Source organism: Chrysemys picta, chromosome 19 (assembly GCF_011386835.1).
Source record: "Chrysemys picta bellii isolate R12L10 chromosome 19, ASM1138683v2, whole genome shotgun sequence".
NCBI lineage: Eukaryota > Metazoa > Chordata > Testudines > Emydidae > Chrysemys > Chrysemys picta.
In genome coordinates this window covers 3,237,152-3,261,082 of record NC_088809.1, presented here as the reverse complement: position 1 = coordinate 3,261,082, position 23,931 = coordinate 3,237,152, and the positions used below count along the sequence as shown (strand labels likewise).

General features: G+C 37.4%; 1 protein-coding gene across 30 annotated transcripts in view; it reads left to right on the top strand.

Moving 5' to 3' along the window:
* The window catches only part of NCOR1 (nuclear receptor corepressor 1), a 104,834-nt gene that overhangs the window by 58,530 nt on the left and 22,373 nt on the right, over positions 1–23,931 (top strand). For all 30 annotated transcript variants that reach the window (XM_065572886.1, XM_065572893.1, XM_065572890.1 and 27 more), the window contains 12 exons: positions 6,388–6,450; positions 7,645–7,784; positions 8,638–8,764; positions 11,222–11,777; positions 15,110–15,239; positions 15,576–15,771; positions 18,893–19,066; positions 19,979–20,136; positions 20,994–21,114; positions 21,204–21,305; positions 21,997–22,097; positions 22,989–23,157. In XM_065572886.1, coding sequence (XP_065428958.1) covers positions 6,388–6,450; positions 7,645–7,784; positions 8,638–8,764; positions 11,222–11,777; positions 15,110–15,239; positions 15,576–15,771; positions 18,893–19,066; positions 19,979–20,136; positions 20,994–21,114; positions 21,204–21,305; positions 21,997–22,097; positions 22,989–23,157 — 2,037 coding nt within the window. The remainder of the gene's footprint in view (positions 1–6,387; positions 6,451–7,644; positions 7,785–8,637; positions 8,765–11,221; positions 11,778–15,109; positions 15,240–15,575; positions 15,772–18,892; positions 19,067–19,978; positions 20,137–20,993; positions 21,115–21,203; positions 21,306–21,996; positions 22,098–22,988; positions 23,158–23,931) is intronic.

Here is a 23,931-nt window from a genome sequence, read left to right as displayed (position 1 = left end):
TGAGGGGAAGGGGGGTTCTAGTCTGTGAAGAGGCTGAGCTGTCTGCAGTGGCTGAACATCATTCAGAACAATATTAAACCTGAGTGACACCAAATCCATTGAAATAAAGCAGGTGGAGAATATTTTCCCCTCTGACTTATTGATTGCATTTTTTTTTTACTAGCATAGATTTTTTTTAAACTTTCATTCATTTTTCTTTGCTTATGATTGGTTGCCCAGATGAGTGTAGGAGATTGATATGCAGGAAATGAGTGTAGGAGAAGAGGCGTCAGCATGCTAAGTAATTAACTATTTCATTCTCTTCCAGAGGAGTCAGTGGAATAATTCCCTCCACAGAATAACTCCTTAAATACTTTAGAGCATTTGGGGCTGTGGTGTTTTTTTTTGTTCTTAATTTCCCTGTTTTTTCCATGGTATGCTGTGGTGTTTTGCAACCCCTTTCATTCTCTCTATTTGGTTTGTGTTCAATAGTGTAGTGTGTCTGTTACAGCATGCAAATAGGTTTATAATAGAAGAAGTCTGAGATAGGCTCTACAAAATCCCTTCAGAGCCTATCAATATTTTATATATAAATCCTTGCTGCCTGTAGTGTTGCAGAATAAGAGTGTGAAAAGTACAAAATTTTCCTTTTGAGAAGTGCCCAGCTGCTCTGACTAAACTTGTCCTCTTTCCACAAATCAATTGTGTGGAGTATATTACAATAAATGTAAGACTTAATTAGCATCTTTTATCTCTGAATCTCAGTGCACTTTAAAAATGGCTACAATTCCCATTTTATAAACTTTATTTGAGACATGGAAAATAAGCACAGAACTCTTGTCACTTACCCCAGGTCACACAGCAAATCAATAGTAGAGGTGGGGCTAGACTCAGGGTGTCCTAAAGCCCAGTGCCCTTTTCTGCTGACTTAAATGTGCAAATTATGATTAGAAGGACAAAACATATGCATAGATATACTGAGAGGAACTGTGAATAGTTTCATTTTTTTTATTGCAGAAAGGAATATAACATGTTACACTGCTCTACAGCCAAAATGCTTCTGAAATAAATGTAGTCAAACTTTATTAATTCTGGGTCACTGAGAACGAAAATGATGCTTAAAATTGTTGATTGGCTCTAGTTTTCAAGATATGCTATTGGGTCAGTATATACGACCCTTGACTTGGGAATGGCAGAGGATAAGTGAGTTATAAAGGGAAGGGATCTCAATTTAAACCAGAAATGACTAAAATACATCTTTGACTGGATCTATGAATAAATCTATGACTGGGTTAGGACAGTACTTGCTTTTTAGGCAAAACAATGAATGATGCAGTCTGAAGCTGGTATTGCATCATGCATGATATGAATTGCATCATGTTATTCCTAGAAGTCATGGATGATGCAATCATAACGAATCTTACATCACTCTGCTGAACAAATTGCCCTATATCAGCTCTAGAAATCATAGTGTCGTGCTCTCTTATTTGTCAGTGTTTGATTTTGCAAAGGGACACATTTCTGTTTAGCCAAAGTGAGCAGAGATGCCTCGTACTTGTGTGACCAGTGCAGATAACTTCTGCTATGTTTGTGGTGAAGTGACTTTTGCATCACAAAAGCGCAGTATAACCATTATGGTTAAGAAAGCCTATCACCTTTATTTTGGCTGCAAAATTGGAGATCAGGACAAGAGGTGGGCCCCACACATATGCTGCAACACTTGTGCAACAAATCTTCGCCAGTGGTTGAACAGGAAAAGGAAATCTGCCTTTTGCAGTGCCAATGATTTGGAGAGAGCCAACAGATCATACCAGCAATTGTTACTTCTGCATGGTGCCTCCAGTTGGGAAAGGTGTGTCAAAGAAGAAAAAGTGGACTGTGCATTATACAAACATTCCATCAGCTATACATCCAGTACCCCACGGAGAAGGACTGCTGGTTCCTGATGCACCAGAATCATTCTCACTTGAGTCAGATGAGGAAGAGGATGAAACTTCTGTTCCTGAACCATCAATGTCACAGGACTCACATTTTCTCCCATCCTCCTCCTCTGAACCACACCTCCTAACACAAGGTGAACTGAATGACCTTGTCAGGGATTTGGAACTATCCAAGAGTAAGGCAGAGCTGTTGGGCTCCAGACTACAGCAGTGGAATCTCCTGGCAGGTGATGTTAGGGTTTCCATGTTCCGTGACCGTCAAAAGGATCTTGTCCCATTCTTCTTCATGGAAGGTGATCTTGTAGCCTGCAACAACATCGATGGTGTGATGGCAGCCCTCAACATCGTTCACGATCCAGATGAGTGGAGACTGTTCATTGATTCATCGAAGACTAGTCTTAAAGCTGTTTTACTGCATAATAGCAATGTTTTGCCATCAATTCCAGTTGGTCATGCAGTCCATATAAAGGAAACCTATGACAACATGAAACAACTTTTGAGGTGCATAAACTATGACCAACATCAGTGGCAGCTCTGTGGCGATTTGAAGGTTGTTGTTCTCTTGCTTGGTCTGCAGACTGGGTACACAAAGTAATGCTGTTTTCTCTGCGAATGGGATAGTCGTGCAAGAGATTCCCACTACATCAAGAAAGATTGGCCACTCCGACAGTCATTGGAGCCTGGGAGGAAAAGTGTTCAGCATCCACCACTTGTTGAATCAAGGAAGATTTTGTTACCACCCTTACACATCAAGCTGGGTCTGATGAAGAACTTTGTCAAGGCCATTGACAAAACACAAGCAGCTTTCAAGTACCTCCATGGAAAATTTCTAAGGTTAAGTGAAGCTAAGATAAAGGAAGGTGTCTTTGTTGGTCCTCAGATTCGTGAACTTCTTCGAGATGATGCATTTGACCATGCACTGCGTGGCAAGGAAAAGACGGCATGGAAAGCCTTCCAGTTAGTTGCAATAAATTTTCTCGGAAACAACAAGGCAGACAACTACAGGTTGTTGGTGGAAAACCTCCTCAAGGCATACAAAAGCCTTGGTTGCAACATGTCACTAAAGATACATTTTTTGCACTCTCATCTAGATTTTTTTTCCACCGAACTGCAGAGCAGTGAGCGACGAGCACGGCGAGTGATTTCACCAGGACATTGCAACAATGGAGAAACGCTATCAGGGCAAATGGAGCCCATCAATGCTTGCAGACTATTGCTGGACAGTGACAAGAGATGCTCCATTTAATGAATACAAGACATAAGCCAAGAAGCGCCGAGTAGACACTGAATAGGACTAAACTATGTACATAATAGTTTTTTGCCTTTTGTTTCATAATAAATTTTATTTATATAACCCTTTTGCTGATTTTTTTAAAGTGTTACATAAATGTGAAATATTATCATGTAAAGCAACCATAAACACATGAAAAGACCTAGGTTTACAATTTATGATTAAAACTCTATCTACACGATATACATAGAGATAAAATGTAAAAACTTAAATATCTTAGAAACAGTAGCCAATCAGTTGTTTTAATTGTCATATTTGAATTCAGCACATCAAAATACATAGTAAATAGCACATTTTATCTCTGAAGTAGACGACTTCTCAAAAATTGTAGACCAGTGTTATCTGCCTTATAATATGTATAGTTTTAGGCATGAAACTGCTTCACTATTGACTGTAGAAGAGTCCTTAAGGAAGCGACTTTGCATACTGTGTTTTTAAATATTCTGTATACATCTATAAAATCTATGTATACATCTGTAAAATATTAATGGCAAATATGATTGTAAGGTATCATACATATGTGGCACTAAAATAAAATCGTGGTGCTGAACATTTTTGCTTTCAAACCTTTAGACTCAGAGGGCTTTCCAGAGGGTGGGATTTTGTATTTTGCGAAAGCAGTGAGGTAGCAGGGTCTAGTGAAATGACTGAGATGGCAGCCAGAACCTCTGGAGTTAATTTCAGCTCTGCTACTGTCAGTGTACAGCCTTGGACAAATCAGTTAATCTTGCTGCCTTATTTCCTCACTTGTAAAATGGGACTAACCATCTTGCAGGGGTGATTTAAGGACTAGTTAGCACTTGTAAGACGGTATAGAAGTGACAGTTATATTTCCATTTCTTTATATTTCTGTCTTTCAACGCTCTGTAGTCTTTTAAGGCAAGCCATGTGCTCTAGTGCCTGGAGGCCAGGAGAAGTGTGTTCTATATCTGGTTCGTCTACTGACCTGCTGTGTAATTCTGGACTAGTAACTTCACCTTCATGTGCTTCTGTTTCTCCCGTGTATTAAATGTGGCTGGTTACATCCTCCTTGATAAAAATAAAAACCAAAAAAACAAAACTTTGAGCTATTCAGATAAGGGCTATATATGAGCGAAGTATTTTACATTAATGACTTGCTTTAAAAAAAAAAAAATGAAATGCAAATAGTCATTTGTTATCTTTGACTGTGACTGAGATTTTCAGTAGCCTACTTGGGCCAAGACCATACTTGGTTTTTCTCCTAGCATAACATTAACATGACACTTGGCAGAAATTGGAATTTGGAATATTTTCCAATGATTTTGTTTTAATTTATAACTTTAAGCATTAGCAAATAATTGTGTGTGTTCTGAGTTTTCAGTGGTATATTGAGTTCCATGTATTTAACAGGAACACTAGTTCAGCCTTCAAGGCTATTTCAGAGATTGTCTGGATATTTTTAATACGTGACAGTTTCCTGTTAGACCTCCCCATAACATGGCCTTGTGTGTGGCTGGACAATTTATAGTTCAAGAGTGTGGAGAACCAATGTGAACTTAGGGGCTTGAGCACAGGACTGGGAATCGGAAACTCCCAACTTCTAATGGTGGTTCTGCCATGGCACTGACTTGCATTGTGGCTCGGGGCATGTCATTTAACATCTGTTTCTCCATCTGTAAAATGGAGATGAGAATTTATTTGTTTACATCATTTTGATGTTAGGAGCATTGCTCAGTGTTTGAAGTAATTTTGAAGAGAATATTACATAAACGTATTATAGTGATTCTATGATGTGTAGCATGGGAAGTGAAATACTCCAGCATTTACAGATGTATGAGGACAAGGGGTTCCTACTTTCCATGAAAATCTTCAGATTAAAATATTCTACCAAAATACTCTAAGAATCAAGAATTTAGATGTTGTCATTTTATCCCAAGTCCTGTTGGGAGACTGGCTCTTTTGTACAATCAGGCAGAACAGAGAGTTAGTTATTGCAACTAAAAGTTTGACTGTTTTAGTGGGTGAATGCAGATGAACCTTTTTGAAATAGCCTGGCTTCTTAGAATATTTATTGTCCAGAATACTTCGCAGTAAAAACAAGCGACAAGTTCACGTTTATAGTAAACTTAATTTAAAAATAGCTCAGACGCTGATGGCAGTAGAATTAATCTGAGTTTAGATTTTTAAAAATTCCACTTTTTCTGGTTGTTCAATATAGCATCATAATTTCAATGCAGGGAAGTATTTTTTAAAGTGCAGAGATTATCATTTTAAATATAAACTTCCTCTCTTATTCTTTGTCTTTGCATTGGATTATTGTCTTTGTGCTTTACCTGACAAGTTAAGTTGATGGCATTTTAGAATTCTTGGATGGTTGTAGCAACATGCAGCCTGAGAGATTATTCTTGAAAGAAACCATATCTCACGAGCTTTTTTTTATGTGGGTTCTGCATTGGTTAAATTTTGAAATTGCTTCCGTACAGTAGAAACTGTTTATGAAGACTTGTATATTTAGATACCCCCAAATTCTGATTTTGTGGGTTGTTGTTTAACCTTGAACTGTGTCAGAGGGATGTTGTATCAGGAACTCTCTTCCTCTTGACATCCATGGAGCCTGATATATTGAGTATTTTTAAATCAAAGCTCAAAGCTTTGTTGCCTGTTAATGAGAGATCAGAAGTATTTTAGTCTGTTAGGCAAGCTCACTGGCAGTATTTGTGTGAAATGCACTGTAAGAACTATATCTTCCCTCATGCAGTATTGGACTTGAATTTAGGGGGAAATGGATTACATTATTTTTAGGAAAGATGGGGAGCAAGGAGCACACATGATACCAGAGCATACTATACTCGAGCAGCTGTTTACAAAGCTGGTAACGTTCATGTATGTTAACGCAAAACAAGATGTGCCAAATTCTATCATCTTCCATGTTACATAGGAATTTTCCTTTCTGGGAATAAACATTTTGGACATCACATAAGTTTATAGACAAGCCAGTCTTTAGCATCTTGCTCTGACAAGAGCAGAAAGACTCCTTTCCCACCCTTAGTTCAGTGTAATAGAAACTGACCGCCTCCCACTGTCCCATGCAGCTTTCCCAAATAGCTTGGACAGGCCTTAATGTAAACAGATGAATAGATTAATGTGTGATTGATGCTGAAAGGGCATATCCTGGTCTTTTCTCTGTCTAATGAGACTCACCGTTCGCTATTCCAGCTTCTGCAGAGCCTGTGGAGACCTCCCGCTGGACAGAAGAAGAAATGGAAATTGCGAAAAAAGGTAATCCTTCTAAAGCTTTGGTTTCACTTCTGGTTATTAATTAGTCTCTGTGGTGCTAATTTGAATGAATGAGGTGGGGGACTCACTTTTGTTCTACGTTTGAAAGGAGCTTTTTCTTAGAAGCAGATATACACACTCAGCAAACCAATCTTCCAAACAAACATGCAGATTTAGATGTTTTTGTTGGTTTTCCCAATCTGCTGGAAAAGCTATTTGGTTTCAGTTTACAGCTATGGCCATCAACATTCTGATAGAAAATGGTTTTATAAAACAGTCTCTATATAACTATGAAACTGATGTGAATGAAAATTTGCATCTGAAATTTGCACTAAGTAACATCTTCTTATAAGTCACATAAATACCCTTTCCATTAGATTGATTCTTTTATCTGAAATGTGAGTTTACATTGTAACTTGGCAAGAAGTTTGGCAAATTTTAATGTACCAATTGATTACTACTTAACAAAAATAAAGGCTTTAAGCTGCACCATTCATGTTATTGTATTGGTGCTGCTACTGGTTTCTGGGGATTTGTCATCACAGCTGTTTGAGCAAAGGTTCTCAAACTTTTGTACTGGTGACCCCTTTCACATAGCAAACCTCTGAGTGCGACCCCTCCCACTTATATAAAAATGTGTTTTTAATTTATATTTAACACCATTATAAATGCTGGAGGAAAAGTGGCGTTTGGTGTGGAGGCTGAGAGCTCACGACCCCCCATGTAGTAACCTTGCGACCCCCTGAGGGGTCCCAACCTCCAGGTTGAGAACCCCTGTGTTTGAGCATTGTCATCTGGAGAGGCAACTGTGCTGACAGCTTTCTAACAGCACTAGTTAATTCTTGCAAAATATATTTTTAATTTGCTTTTTCTATAGTAAGTCTGAAAACCTAGCTAATGAGCACATGAGAGGGAATGTGCTTACTAGTTTTCTTTCAGATATTGGCTTTAGAATGGGATAGCTTCAGAGGCATCCTGCTATGCTTTATGAAGTGCAGGGCTTCCATCTGTTGGGTGGGTTCTTTATTGCAACAAGAGTCATTTTAAGGACGGTGTGATTTTTTTTTTTAACCCCATTTTCTTGCATCTGTGTTTGTCAGACCTTCTTCAAGTGGAATTTGTGTGTGGTTTACTTGATTTCTGGTTAGCCTGATTATTTATCATGGTAAATATTAAGCTTGCATTTTGTTTAAACAGGGTTAGTGGAACATGGTCGCAACTGGGCAGCAATAGCCAAAATGGTTGGAACTAAAAGTGAAGCTCAGTGTAAAAACTTCTACTTTAACTATAAAAGGAGACATAATCTGGACAACCTCCTTCAACAGCACAAACAGAAAGTGAGTAAATCATACTGGATTAAACAATTTTTGGAGAGAATTGGGTTTGCTCTAAAGTTAGGCATTGAAGCTCACAATAGAAACTTCTTAAGCCTCCCATTTTGTTTCATTTTGCCCGTTTTTGCTCTGCAACAGAAACCTTCTAGCAGCTGGTGCTGCTTTTCATTGCCTGGGTAGATAAACAGTTTAGAGGTATTGATCACTTTAAATTTAAAAGTCAGTAGTAATATTATTTTGCATTTTTGGTATAATACATTTCCTCTTGAGGAATTCCAAAGTGTTTTGCAAACTCACCTGTATCGAGGGCTTCATCGACCAAGAACATCTTTGGATTGAAACCTGTAGCTATTAAACAACACTCACAGTGCAAAACAGGTTAGGATAGCCAGTGAAACATCAGCAACTGAATGCTGCTGCACATATAGTTAAAGTAAAACACCAGGTGTGGAATTTTCAAACGCACAGTGCTGGCCTAACTTAAGTCCATATCAGCAGGAGTAGTTTAACTTAAGTGGGAGCAGAGTTAGGCCAGTGCTTACAGCCTTGGAAAATAAATGGATTATGGCACAGTGACACTAGTTGGCGTTACTTAGGGATGTTAACAGGTGAAATAACTACTGGTTCTGCATGTATCTGAAAGCTTTTGTGCATTTGGCAATACTGTATTCCTCTTTGGCCCCCTGCAGTACTGCCTGAGTTAAAACAAGTTATAAATCAGTGCAGAAAGAAACATCATTGCTAATTAGGGGGTTCTTTAACTTCTAAATCTGATATAAAGTGGAGAGACAATGCATTTAAAATTAATATATGGCAGTTTTCAAGATGGAGTAAATCTCAATTCTTTCTGCCTTAGTCTTCACGAAGGCCTCGTGAGGAGCGGGATGTATCGCAGTGTGAAAGCGTGGCGTCAACAGTCTCTGCTCAGGAGGATGAAGATATTGAAGCATCCAATGAAGAAGAGAATCCAGAAGACAGTGAGGGTAATTACTGAAATGTCAGAATTGGTTTGGAAGGAAACTTCTACCAGCACTAAAATGATCCGCCATTTTAGTGGCCTGTGATATTTGACCACCTGCAGAAGTTGTCACTTAAGATGATCAAAAAGTTGCACTCTATTTAATTAAAATAGTCCAGTGGAGTTTTCAGACTCTTACTGTAGGGTTGAAGTTGAGCAGGTGGGATTACTATATCTGTATCTAAATAAACTTAAGTCCAAAGCTGACACTGAAGAGTTACAAAAGGATTTCACAAAACTGGGTGACAGGGCAACAAAATGGCATGTGAAATTCAGTACTGATAAGTGCGATGTAATGCATGTTGGAAAACATAATCCCAATTATACATACAAAATGATGGAATCTAAATTAGCTACTACCACTCAAGAAAGAGATCTTGGAGTTATTGTGGGTAGTTCTCTGAAAACATCTGTTCAATGTGCTGCAGCAGTCAAAAAAGCTAACAGTATTAAGAATCATTAGGAAAGAGGATAGATTATAAAACAAAATATCATAATGCGAGTATATAAATCCATGGTATGCTCACACCTTGAATACTGCATGCATGCAGTGTTGGTTGCCTTATCTCAGACAAGGTATATTAGAATTGGGAAAGTACAGAGAAGGGCAGCAAAAATGATCAGATGTATGGACCATCTCCCATAGAAGGAGAGATTAAAAAGACTGGGACTGTTCATCTTAGAGAAGAGATGACGAAGGGGCAATATAATAGAGGTCTATAAAATCACGAATGGTGTGGGGAACATGAATAGGGAAGTGTTATTTACCTCTTCACATAACACAAGACTTAGGGGTCACCCAATGAAATTAACAGGCAATAGGTTTAACACAAACATAATGAAGTACTTCTTCACACAACACACAGTCTACCTAAGGAACTCATTGCCAGGAAATGTTGTGAAGACCAAAACTACAGGCCACTGTTGGAAGACAGGATATTGGTCTCTATGGACTACTGGTCTGACCCAGTGTTTGTAACTTGATTGTACTGATAGCAAATGGCTGCATAAAACTGCCCTTGTGTGTGTTTAAAAAAAAAAAAAATCATGAATTTATAGTCTTTAGCTAGTAACTAGCCTCTGAAAAGTTTCAGGCAGGCAAATACTTACCAGCTTTTTGCGTTGGCTGCAGCTGTTCATAATTGCAGACTCACCATCAAATCTGTATTTGGCCATCCTTATGTAGAACTGTATTCAGTAACCTTCATAAATTATGAATCAGAATATTTGACGTAATGTCTCAAGCTGCAGATGTCTACATGTTATTCAGAAAATTGTCCATCTATATAAACGCCAATAATTAATAATAAGGTTTTTCAAATCATGGAGAAGCTTTAACAAGTTAGAATTGAGGAGTCTTTAAATTTTACCACATCCATGTGTTTAACATAAAAGATTAAAAACCCTTTCGGTGAATTTATCCATTAAAACCTGTGAAGTTCCTTTGCTTTTCTGGTTCTGTTTAAACAGAACCACTGTCATTTTACCCGGCATGTACTTGGTCTATAAAAGGTTACGTAGGTTAAATGACAGTTGAGAGAACCTAAACCTTTCAGTTAACTTGTAGGCTGTACAGTGTTCTATCTACTTTGCAGTAGACATCAGTTGAATGGGAAGGGCATGTAGATGCTCTTTCTAAAAATACCAAAAGCTTGTGAGGATGTTATATTTGAACTAAATATTTCCTGTAAAAATGTTTTTTAAAGCAATGAGTATTGATATATTAAAATAAGACTTCTGAATAGAATCTGTTGTGCTATATTATGCAACCATGGTTCTTCCTTAGCATTTGTAGTTTATATTAAACTTTGTTATTAAATTTTTGTTAGGCAATTTTGCCTTAAGATTCCAGTTTACTGAAGTTATTTCTGTGGGACAATGACTAGAATGAAAGTTACCATTTATTTTAAAATGGTACAAAATGTTGTTGTTAATGCTAATTTACAATTCTTGCTATAGATTGAAAGCCCTTGTTTGTCACTAGCTGTGGTTCACAGCATTGTTTTCTGAAAATTTGTCAACTCTGCTGTGTGAAAGCCAATAGCAGACTTTTCATGTTGCATCCTGTGTTTCAGTGGCTGGATTCCAACTCTAGCCTGTATAGCCTGTGGCTAATACCTAAAGCTAAAATAAGTTTTGAAAGAAAGATTTCTGCGATATGCAATAAATTTGTGTAATTCATGTTTGAAAATGAGTTACTTGGATTGTTCACAAATGATGAAAAGCTACCCATGTAAAGTCATCACTTGCATTAGGTGTGAAATTAAGTGGTGAATGATTTCTTGGGGCAGGGGCTTGTAGTCGTATTTGTACTGTGGGACACGTAGTATAAATGTGGGTGCTGTAAAATGAGAGAAATTGTTCGCTATCGGTTAGAGCTTGTTAATTATATTTTGAGTGCTTATGCAAGAATGTCTTTCAGGTGCTGAAAATAGTTCAGATACAGAGAGTGCTCCATCTCCTTCACCAGTGGAAGCTTCCAAACCCAGTGAAGACGCTATGTCTGAAAGCTCTGCTTCTAGGATAACCACTGAGACAACAGCAGAACAGGAATCTGCCATTAAAACCGTACCTAGCACATCCCCCTCCTCGGCAGCCCAAAGTACACAAACAGCTGAAAATCAGAATATTGAGCTCCAAGTTAAGGAAGAAATAAGTAATGAGGCAGAGGAGCCAATGGAGATGGACAGTAGAAGCCACCCAGCTGAAGCTAAGCCTGTGCTCAACCTTCCAGTGCATACCAAAGCAGAACCTGTAGATGCTGAAATGAGGTTACCAGAGAATATTCAAGTGAAAATAGAGAATGATACCAAAGAGAGGGATTTGGAGAAACCCAAGGAAAAGTCAGAACCTGAGGAAATGGACTTTAGCCTGTCACAGCAGAGTAATACAGCAAGACCAGAGCCCAATTCAGACAATGATTCTAGTGCTACTTGTAGTGCTGATGAAGATGTTGATGGGGAACCTGATAGACAAAGGTGAGTTTAATTATTCAATTATGAGAAAGACATTAATTTAACCTTAGAGAGAAGGTGGGTGAGGTAATATCTTCTATTGGTCCAATTTCTGTTGCTGAGAAAGACAACCCAATCCTACTTAGGATGTCTGTGACAAAAGATATTCAGTTACTTTTAAACTACTAGATCTCTCTCGCTGCTCTTTCTCTGTATATACACACACACACGGAAAACATTCTTTTTAAAAATAATTTTATGTAACTGGAAGATGCATTGTTAAAGCAAAATATGGAACACTTCCTATGTTTGTGTGTTCTTCATTTTACCTCCAATACTCATGCAACTCGGTGGTTTGAACTTTGAGGTTTTTAGTGTGTATACACATGTGCACGCATGTACAATAAAAATATTTTGTAGTTTAAACATTAAAAGCCATTTTTCAAATGGCTTATTTGGCACCATGTTCTTCTGAATTCTGCTTTCCAGAATGTGGACAAGTGTCATGAGTGATGCTGCTGCTTGGTTCTACAAGCGGTATCCACTCCTACTGGGAAAAGGGGCTTTCAGAAAGAAAGGTATATGCTCTCTCAGAAAGGAGAGTCTTAATACTTAAAAGCAGTGAGGGGAAATGTTGATCTAACAGTATGCCCAAATCCAGACAAAATATCTGCCTTCAGCAAGGCAAATTATAGCCTGAATTCTCTGTGGTAGTCTGGTGGATGGCCAGCCATCAAAAACCACACTCCTGCCTGGAAAGCTAAAGGAGGAAAGAAATTAAGCCATCTGGGGTTTGTGTCGAAAATAGGTTACATGTACATGTTAAGCAGTTTTTTGGAAAGGATAGCACCTTTGAGATAAACTTTTCAAAGCATAACAAAAGGCTAGATATTCCTCTCAAGAGTCTCCATAATATGTAATCCTGTGTTCCTCTTCTGAGGGTTGGGGAGAAACTATTGTTGCTTCAAGATTTTCTGGCACACAACAAAATTATTATTCAAAAATCAATTAAGGCAGGCAGTGATCTACCCCAAAACTAAAGTGGTAATTTGAAAAGTCTTTCTCACATCTATCTTCTAAGAAAATTGAAGAGAATTCTCATTTTAGTTAAATTGTGAAGTGGTTTTGACACAATGCATTATGTACAATGACACAAATCCAGAAAAATATATTTTGAATGTCCTTTATTATAACTGTAATTAGTTTGAGAGTGTGATGTAATGGAGAGTTCATCTGCTTTATGTGGAAAGTCGTGATGATTCCTCATTCATAGAAGAGATCATTCTGAGTTATGCTAGTCCTGTTACTGTACCTGAAGAAGCAGAGACCCAGAATTTCCCCTATTCTTTCTAAGCTGTATAGGTTCTTATACCACACTCATCGCTCTTGTAGAGAGTTCTATTGTGCCAGAGGATTGATGATGTTGACCACAGTCTTCTAGGTATCCTGAGCTGAGGCCACTGAGGCCCTTGAAAATAAGGACTGAGACCTTGAACTTAGTTAAAAAATTCTGTGGGAAGCCAGCGTAGGGAGTGGAGGGCATGTCTGATGTGCTTGAGGTTGCCTGTATTGCTGAGGAGACACGTTGCAGTGTTCTGTATTAGCTGGAGTTTCCTAAATGCTGCAGTCTTCATGCCCAGGTATATTGGTTTGCTGTAGTCCAGTGAAGAAGTGATAAAGGTTTGAATAACTGAGGCCAAGTCTTTCTTCACCAGGGTGGGAGAGAGTCTCCTAGCCAACTGGAGATGATAGAAAGCATTACTCATGGATGCTACTATGTGGAAGCTTAGTGTCAGTGAGGAATCTGAGTACTCAGACCTGGACTATGGACCAAATTAACCAATTGTGGATATGTACTTTCAACCAAAGGAAACTGCACTGAGACTGCAAACCCTTAATTGCTTTCCTTTACCTGCCAGCATCACCGCTGTCATGCTCAGGTTCAGCCTCATCTGTGAGCTGATCTTGTCCAAGCCTGGGGCTGTTCTGGTGGTAGTAGTGTGGTCTCATGTTGTGAAGGATAGGTAGAGATGTGTGTCATCTGCATATTGCTGACATTTGAGTATGTGTGATCTGACCAGTTCACCTAGTGGCTGCATGTAGGTGTTGAATGGGACCGGAGAGAGAACTGATCTTTGTGGGACTCCACAATTGAGGGTGTCTAGTGGTGAAGGTGAAGTTTCTAATCACTGTTTGTTGATATGTCCCTCCCAAGAAAGACTCAAACCATTTTAACGCATTATCTTGGACTCCTGCTGCCTCTCTCAGGCATATTGTGAGTGACAGTGACTACTTGATTTCTTACCAGGCAAAATAGTGACAATAGGTTTGTTGAATTCTAGGAATTGTGGCTGAAAAACAGGAAGTGTAAAAACTGTGGTGAAGGGTGCTTTACAGATGCACTAGACAGGTTTTAATTAGCATAATAATTCCTAACATGGTAAAGTTGAGAAGAATCTACAAAATGGGATTTCCAATTGGTATTGTCATAATTTATAGGTCAGTTCTATTGCTTCCCACATCCTGTGAAATGGTAAGTAATCTTAACTTGCACAGGAGTTGTCCTACACTTGTACACAACTAGTATGAACTACTGCCTAAGTGATGGTAAGGCACATCTTCCTCTCAGATTTAAGCAAAGAATATATTAGAACTTTTTTATTCCTCTAAGAATTTAGGTAGTCTGCTACAGTTATGATCAAACCTCTAAATTTTATAATTTGTTGATGCATTTTATAGTGGAAGTTCTACCATGTTAAATAGGGTTTTTCTCTTCATTTTATTCATTTCTCAGCAGATACTTGTACACTGAAAGGCTTTCCATAAAAGTCCTGTAAGTTCCCAGAATTTCAAAATGTAGGACAAGAGTTCTTGGTGTTCTGAAGTGAAGGAGGCTTTATCCCTGGAAATATTTAAAACTAACCTGGATAAACAATTGGAAAAATATAATGTAGAGGGAAAAAAATATATAACATAACTTCTGTCTTAACTATCCCATTTTATTTCACTCATCAACTAAAGAAATTAACAGACAAATTCTTATTACTGCTGCAGAATTAAGGAATTTAAAATTAGAACATAAACAGACTTATTGAAATGTTGCCATCCCCTTGTTCTTGTCGCTGGTGTGCATTGTACTGTGTGCTATTTTGATGTATAAAAGGTTATGTTCTTTTTCAAGTGGTTGCAGCATGTATTCCACTCAGGTTTGGTTTTGTGGGTATTCATGCAACTTTTTGCTTTTACTTGCTCTTTGCTTTTCAGTTATTTAATTAAAAAAGGAGTACTTTTGTTTGTAATCCTATCAAGATCTTGAACTTTGTCTAGTTTTAATTTTCTGCTCTCTCCTCCTTCAGAATCTTCACTATGGATTCAAAGCCTTCACTGTTAAACCCTACTGGATCTATACTAGTATCCTCCACAATAAAACAAGGGCAGATGGACTTGCAACAACTTCACCATCGAGCTGCTGTAATACCACCTATGGTACGTTCTTAATGTTATTTGAAGGGGAATCTGCAGTATCCATAATTTGTTTTATGTAACATTTTGTTATGAAAAAATTATAGAACAAGTGAGAACTTTTCTTGTCTTATCACAGTACATTTGTGATTGAGTTTAAATTACAATATTAATGCAGAACAGTTAGCTTTAAAAACACCCAGAAAAGTTCTGATGCTGCCTTTGAAGTGTATAGAAGTAGATTACATCCTTTGACATGGAGTAACTAGACATGAGTTATTGTCGTCAAAAGAGAGCTACTTTGGTAAATGTTCGATATGTAATATACAGATGTTGTGTACTTATTTTCTTTCCTTTTAGGTCTCTTGTAGCCCATGTAATGTACCTATTGGAACACCCATTAGTGGTTATGCTCTCTATCAGCGGCACATTAAAGCTATGCATGAGTCAGCATTGCTGGAGGAGCAGCGCCAGAGACAGGAACATATAGATATGGAGTATAGAAGTTCTGCCAGCCCATGTGGTACCTCCAAGAGCCCTAACGTTGAGTGGGAAGGTAGGCGACACCTTTTTTTGAAAACTCAAGAACTAAGCAACCCTAGATATTGACACATGAGTCAACTTCTGGATTATAAACTGCAAGAATCAATTACTGGAATCTACTAGATCCTTCACTAATGTTTTGTCTCTGTGTATGTTGATCACCAATTTCATGGAATAGGTTTCGTACTATAACTAGCAAGCAAATTACAAACTGCCCTATAGTGCCTTACATGTAGTTGTGTGAAGAGAAAAATGCATCCTACTGGAAGCCCTTCGGTTGTTAGGAAAGGGTGTACCAAGAACCTGGTACTGTGGCAAGGCAATAAACTAGTCTAGAATTAATGTGGTGGATGCAGTGATGCTAGAGGTGCTGTCGTCTGGTCCCCGAATGCTTTGAGAGTCGGTGATAAAATCTCTTCCAATGTTGTACATCCTCGGGTGGACAAAGTTGAATCCTTAAATCAAACTTCTTGAGTTAACCTATTGAGAACAAAAGAGAGACAAGGTGAGTGAGGTAACATCTCTTATTGTAGCCCATTTTCTGCTGGAGAAAGAGACGCTTTTCAGCTCCACTGTGCTGTTCTTGAACAAAGACCTCTTCAGAATGTTGTTAAACTTCAAACTGTTATTTAGGACAGTGGTTCTCAACGAGGGGTACGTGTACCCCTGGGGTACCTAGAGGGCACGTAGGGGGTACATTAACTCATCTAGATATTTGCCTAGTTTTACAACAGCTGAATGAAAAGCACTAGCAAAGTCAGTGCAAACTAAAATTTCATACAGACATTGACTTGTTTATACTGCTCTATATACCATACACTGAAATGCAAGTACAATATTTATATTCCGATTGATTTATTTTATAATTATGTGGTAAAAATGAGAATGTAAGCAATTTTTTTCAGTAACAGTGTTCTGTGACGCTTTTTTGTATTTTTATGTCTGATTTTGTAAGCAAGTAGTTTTTAAATGAGGTGAAACTTCGGGGTATGCAAGACAAATCAGACTCCTGCAAGTGTACAGTACTCTGAAAAGGTTGAAAGCCACTGATTTAGAATACCTTGGAATGTACATCCTCCTTCACTACTCTGTAAGAACAAATGTTGTGTAACGTCTGACTCTTACAGTGACGTAACCAGCACTAATAACCTGAAACATCTTAAACGTTTTGATTTTGGAAAACAGTTTTGAGTTTTCAGCATACACTGCAGTTTTAAATTACATTTTCTTGAAAACCTTCATATTAATTTTTGCCAAAGCAAAAAGAATCATTGGTATGTTTGAGGATGGCAGGTGTTTTGAACAGTGGGGTACCTGTTCTCTTCCAATCACAATAGTGAGGAGAGAGCTTGTAGAGAACTGTTTTTGGAGGAGGTTCCTTTAGAATAGGTGGAGGAACTTGTGGTTGCCATTACAAATGCTACCTAGCCAAAATACCATTTCTTTGAATAATAGTTGGCATTGTCCGTAGTTTATTATGAAGTGTTGGAAAGTTTGAGGATGAAGTTCTTTGCCAGCAAAATTCAAGATTTCTGTGGGTGCCAGCAAAAAGATGGGAAGAATTTGATGAAATGTATTTGAGTCCTAAAGAATTTAGTATTTAAATTCTGAACATTAGAATAGTTTGTGATATCTACAACTCTTTAAGAGTTTCGGTTCCTTGAAGTCTATTCTGCAACTGGGATTTCTCCACTGTATTCAGTGCATTGGAGACAACCCACAGATTCTATTTTAAACTTTACAGTGTAGGTTTTAGGATATTTACACAGGATGCCTGAGTTAAAGGCAAGTGGACAAATGAAAGGCCATGTAATAGCACAGACTTATTGACAATCTACAGTGCACTTATCTGTGATGTACAATGGTAGATATTAATTTTGTGTGTGTGCAGTATTAGTACTGTTTAACTGATGAGGTTAAAGGTGTACTTTCTCAGCTACAGTAGGCTAGTTCTGATTTATAATCAAGTATTCTTGAATGATCCTTTCACATTCCCCTTCTTATATGTGCGAAACAAATTGAAATTCTAAAATCCAAACAAATCTTTATCTTAATTCCCTTATTTCTAGAGCAAAATTTTCTTCCCTTTTCCTAATTATTGTTTTCATTATGAAACCTCAAAGCCATTGACCATATAGATGTATTACTCTTAAATTGACTAGGAGCAGCCCTTAACTGGTGGACAGGAGTATGGAGATCAATAGTAATGAGTCGTCTTCAGTCTAAAACAATATTTACTCTTAAATCTTGCTGGCAGGATTTAGAAGTAAATATTGTTTAAACCAAAACGGCAGCTTCTCTACTGAACTTTCTCACATGGCTTGAGTTGCACTGGTACTGTTTGTTTTTAATATAATTATACTTGAAAGCTTTGTGGCTACATCTATGAAAATTTGCATTATAAAATACAGAGTAAATAACTTTATTGATACAAATTGAAGCGGGGAAAAGACTGAGTCTTTTTAACTTACTTGTCCCATTGAAAAAAATGTGCATAACATTGCAAAAAAAAATTTGCCAGCTTTTTTCCCCTCCAGTAATAAACTTATGTAATAATTTAAAATTATGATATTTGCCAAGGTCAGTTGTTCAATGACGTTCAGCTCTATTTATATATCTTCAACTTTTCAACATGTCTGAATCTGGAAGACCCAAAAAGACTAACCAGGCTAAATACACTCAGTTTCTAGGGGTAATACTTGAATAAAATTAAATGCCAAAAAGCTGGTACAGGAATCAGCACACTTTTGGTTTAATATGCAAAACTGTCTGAAGTCTCAGTAATTTCTGATCCAAAGACACTTATTTATCTTGAACTCTTAAAGACATTTTGTGTGGGAGGGAAACTGATCTGGAGGCTCCCTTTATTCCAGGAAGGGAAGAAGTCCCATTGTTAGCTGTGAAGTCTTTCATTTACATCAGTGCTGTGATTAAGTGGTATTGTGTATGGAACTCTGTACTTATGTGGTTTAAAAAGAGCTTTTGGAACGAAAGTGTTTAAACTTCTGACAAGAGTGCACTTGACTTTAGAAGACAGATGGTCTTGTCACTTGGCTGTTGTGATCCAATTCTTTTCACACTAAATATTTTAATACAGGGTAGTTCTCTCATTATGATAACCTTAACTTTTATAGGAAAATCAGTTGCTTATATGCCTTACGTTGAGGTCAAACGAGCAATAGAACAGGAAGCACAGGTGCAAAACACAGCAGGAAGGTCGGCATCGCCATACAGGCTATCGCCAAGAGAAGTCAGTAAAGCCTCGCCACAGCCTGATATGAATGCAGCTCGCTATAGTGTCCCACCAGGTAAATATTATCTGTTTTGCACAATAGCCATTGGCAGTCTGCCTTCAGAGGTTAGACTTCCATGATTTAATGTAGTATTAAACTTTCTTTAAAGGCTTATCTGCACTAATGAAAGATGACTGACTTTTTTTTGTAAATAGACCTTCCTTTGTGATTCTCCAGTCATGGGGAACATGTACTCTCATGTTTTCATTTTGTATCAGCAGGTTCTCTTTTCTAATGTGTATTTTCTTAACCAAATGTGAAATCTTATGGTATTGGGGTTTTGAAATTTATTAGAGCTCCAGCACAGAGCCAAAATGGCACACACAGATTTTAATTTAACTTGCAAAAAAGAATTCTCCAATATGACATGAATGGGGGAAGGAAAAAGTAAAGTAGAACCTGTTGTTATATACATTAGTACCTGGTTAGAAGTGCTTTTTAATAGGCTCTAGCTATTATATCAACTACGGAAAAATAACCCACAATCCGGAAATGTATAACTTTTGTTATCACAGTTTTTTCCCCAGAGTGTGATGTTATATCGTAACAGAGGACAAATTAAGGAAAGACTAAATTAAATTAAACCCAATCTAATCAAGTATTAAGAACAAAAATGGTTGTGGAAAAAAACCCTACAGGGTGAAAACTTGGTCCACCTTGCTTGAAAATTTAAATTTTAAAGTTTAAAATGCAGATATTGCCATTTATTTTTATACTTTGATGCCAAGTTTAATTTCCACTAAATTTAACTATATACGCCATGAAGAATTGCAGAGGAAAAATCGCTCTAAAAACATAGGACATACCATTAAGCAGTTCTTCTTGTACACAGTAAGATGAAGAATTACACTTGTTTCTATTGTTTATGTAGTGAATGATAGAGCCAGAAATAGGCTGTATTGTTTAACAAAACTTTTTCTTTAAAAGTTCTCCAGCCTGCTCCTCAAGTAATAACAAATATACCTGAAGGGGTCCGGCTCCCAACAACCCGGCCGACCAGACCACCACCTCCACTCATTCCATCCTCCAAAACTACTATGCCATCAGAAAAACCATCATTCATTATGGGAGGCTCAATCTCACAAGTAAGAAAACATTACTCAGCAGCAACTTCTAAGTTTAATATATTCTTCTGCTGTTACTTACTAGCTCCCGACTTCATATCCCCAGCATGATGTTTATTCTTTTCCCAACTAAGAGCCACGTGGTCAGCCTACCAAAATCCCAAGAATTGCAGTTACCTTTCATAAAATGGAGCAGATTGTAGCTTTTATCTTAAATAGGCCTATAGTCTCCCAGGGTTACATCTAAGAACTAAAGATGAGAGCCGTGGTAGTCTGCACAGTAGAACTTTGCAGACTGCATTTGGCCACCCTTGCTCTAATTTCTTAAGATAGGCATCTTTCCACATAGAAATGAATGCACTAGTTTATTTATAGATAAACCAGTGCTAAAAATTGTTTAATGTCTGAGCAGTACAGAACTAAAAATGAGTGACTTCTATCAGCAGAATGGCATTAAATGCCATTTGCTTTTATACTGTCTATAGAGTGACAGTTGGCAATGAAGCTAATGGTGTCCAATCAGTGTTATATTTACTCCAGTATTGAAACTGAACCCATCCCAAACCTTTACCAAACAGGAGCCACATGGGCAACCTACTGGGGTGGAAATAACTTTTTGTAGCTGCTCACTGGCTTAGTTGGCTTATTTATTCCTGTTCAATATTTGTTCTTAATACTGCAGGAGATAGTATGTGTTAGGGTGTCTAGAGTTCCAATTATAATTATGTAGCAATACAAGATATTTTGGTCAGCTCATCATTTATTTCTATTTAATAATTAAAAATTAAAGCACAGTCTGTAATGTTAATATGCCAGTAGTAATTTAATATTATTCATTACCCAAAAATAAAATTTATCAAAGTGACTTATTCTTCTAGGGAACACCTGGCACTTACTTAACATCCCATAGTCAAGCTTCTTATAGTCAAGAACCAGCAAAGCCATCCGTGGGATCCATATCTCTTGGCCTGCCGAGGCAACAGGAGTCTGCCAAACCTGGTAGGAAAACCAAAGCCAACGTAAACATTATATGCAAGTTTTGCGCAATAATAGTTGCAAAATTAATTTGGTCTTTTTTTCCTAACTAGCTTCCATACCCTACATCAAGCAAGAAGAGTTCTCTCCCAGAAGCCAGAATTCCCAGCCTGAGGGCCTCTTGGTCAGAGCACAGCATGAAGGTGTGGTCCGAGGTAAAGAAATAGTCATGGGTTGAGTAATGAATTTTAATTTGTCAAGGATGATGAAAATGAGTCAGTTAATTTTTATAGTCCTCACTACTTGACTTGCCATAAAATCTCTCATGATTTACTGAATATTCTTTGGCCTTTTTAAAGCCAGACTATCCAAGTGCTATTCCAGCTTTCCTATATACTGTTCTCTGAGTGCATATGTCTTACAAAATGCATATAGAGTAGTCTTAAAAGTTTTTAGTTTTGAATCTTTTTGCCTTGCAAATATTCTCTGAAATATCTAGTATATCAGCACACACGTGAAATTAACAAATAACAAGTAAAGGGGGACTGTTAGTTTGAAATGTAGTCAATTAATAGTAAAAATAAAAACCACAGGTTAAAATGTTTCAGGAATAAGCCTGCCACTAGCTCTCCCTTCTTGTTTAAAATACCTACATAAAGCAGTGAAACTGACTATATATAAAAATACTGACAATGAAACACTGTAAGGAAACTGTAATTTTATTTCTCATCTATTATATATAGACCTATAGCAATAAGAAATTTAAAAAAAATTCAAATAGTTTGACTTTTTTAAGTTGTCACCTTGGAGAGAACTTCCAATTATTTTAAGCAAGTAATTTGTTTTTATCTGCCAGTTGAATTGATGGGGACCTTATTTATTGGTTTTCACTTAATTTTGAATCAGGTACCACAACAACCATACAAGAAGGAAGTATAACACGAGGAACTCCAGCCAACAAAGTTCCTGTTGAAACCATCCCTTCTCTGCGAGGCTCCATTACTCAGGTTTCTTCCCCTTTACCTTCTATTGTGTGGTACCAGTACAGAGGTACTTATTTTTAAAAATAATTCTTAACATCTTTGTATAGGCAAATATAAACACTCCAAGAATGAAATTCCAACAGCACTGAAGTCAATAGTGCCAGGATATCACCTCCGACAAAGAATTATCATGTGTGTCTAACTTTTAGCTAAATAACCAGGTTTTTTAGTAGTTCTAAATGAAGACTTGTTAGCTGTATCTTACTTCACATCTGAGTAAAATCCTTGCAGTGCAAGAATTAAGAAATAAATCTTGGTAATCAGCTTTGCACAGATGCTGTTATTAAAAGCTCAGGAACAACATAACTAATTTTTAAATCCCTTTGTCTTTCTAATGTGAAGATACAAGTAACATTCTATTCTTAGTTTTATGGTGGCTTGTGCATAGGAAGGGAGTAGGAGCAGTTAATGAGCAAACAGAACACCCTCTGAGTTGGTAACTCCCTTTCTTGATTTTTATAATCACAGAGTCTGATGCTATATTAGTATGCAGTGTTGTTTGTAGATAAAGTACAGGCTAATGATCTTGGATAATAGTATAGCTAAGTAGATGTTCCGTTTTCCCCAAAACAGTTGTTGTAGTGTGCCCAAAAAAAGCTCCAGGTCGCAAAAGAATGCTGTAATATAGCATTCCCCATTGCCATTTAAAAAAAAATTCATAAAGTGGCAGTGAAAAATATACTAGTCTGCACTAGTGCTAATACTTAAGATACCAGCAACTGTAACTATAATTCCTGATTAAAGGAATCAGGATTATAGGCCTGAAGCTACACTTTTTGTTCTCTAGTGCCAGCTTTTCAGTATCTTGCATATGTATGTTCAGAATTATACTCGATTGATTTGATTTGATTGCAGGGTACACCAGCTTTGTCCCAGTCTGGCATTCCTGCTGATGCATTGCTGAAAGGAACCATCACCCGACTGGCTACCGAAGACAGCAGCCCTGAGAAGTGCCGAGAGGAAGCTGCAGCCAAAGGCCATGTTATTTATGAAGGCAAGAGTGGGCATATCTTATCATATGATAGTAAGTATTTATATATCTGAGTAGTATAACTGGTTCATAGTTAAGATTGCAACTGAGTTTGCTCTTCTAAAATCCACAGATTTGATAGGTTAGGAATCAGTTGTTGTTCTATTGTTTTACTATTGTGTTACATATAAAACCACTCAGCTAAATAAATGCTAAGATTGCAAAGTCAAGCACTTGAAAGTTAGGAAATGTCAATGAAGGTGGCCTATGCAACCTTAATTCTGCCCCATTGTGCATGTGTATTATGACTGTGGTATGTTATGAGATCATGTTTTTCCCCACAGGATGGACAGAGCTGCCTCATTGACTAAGCAGTTCAATATTTGTTTTGTCCTCATCATTCAATATATAACCCCCCATGCATTATTTATTGCACACTATCCAAACCCTTAAATTAAGGTTACCCTAAGCTTTGAATTTCCAGGCTTCTTATTTTTTTTAATAATTACAATATTCTTGTAAGGATTTTTATCTTTAAAATGCAGATATCTTTTCAAACCAACCATTTAACATTGTATGTGTCGGGGGTGTGTGTGTGTGTGTGTGTTGGAATAATGTATAATAGGTTTTCTTATATAAAGGGACAGTATCCATATATTTAAGCCAAAATTTAAACTGCTTTAAGACTATTCTTAATGGAGAAGGCTTTTACAGTTCCTTAATACCCAGTTTTTTATTTTTCCATTCCACTTGGAAGAAAGAAAAAACCCCAAACACGCTATTTTTATAAGACCTACAAAAAACCTGCAGTTTCCCTAGTGGATTTTC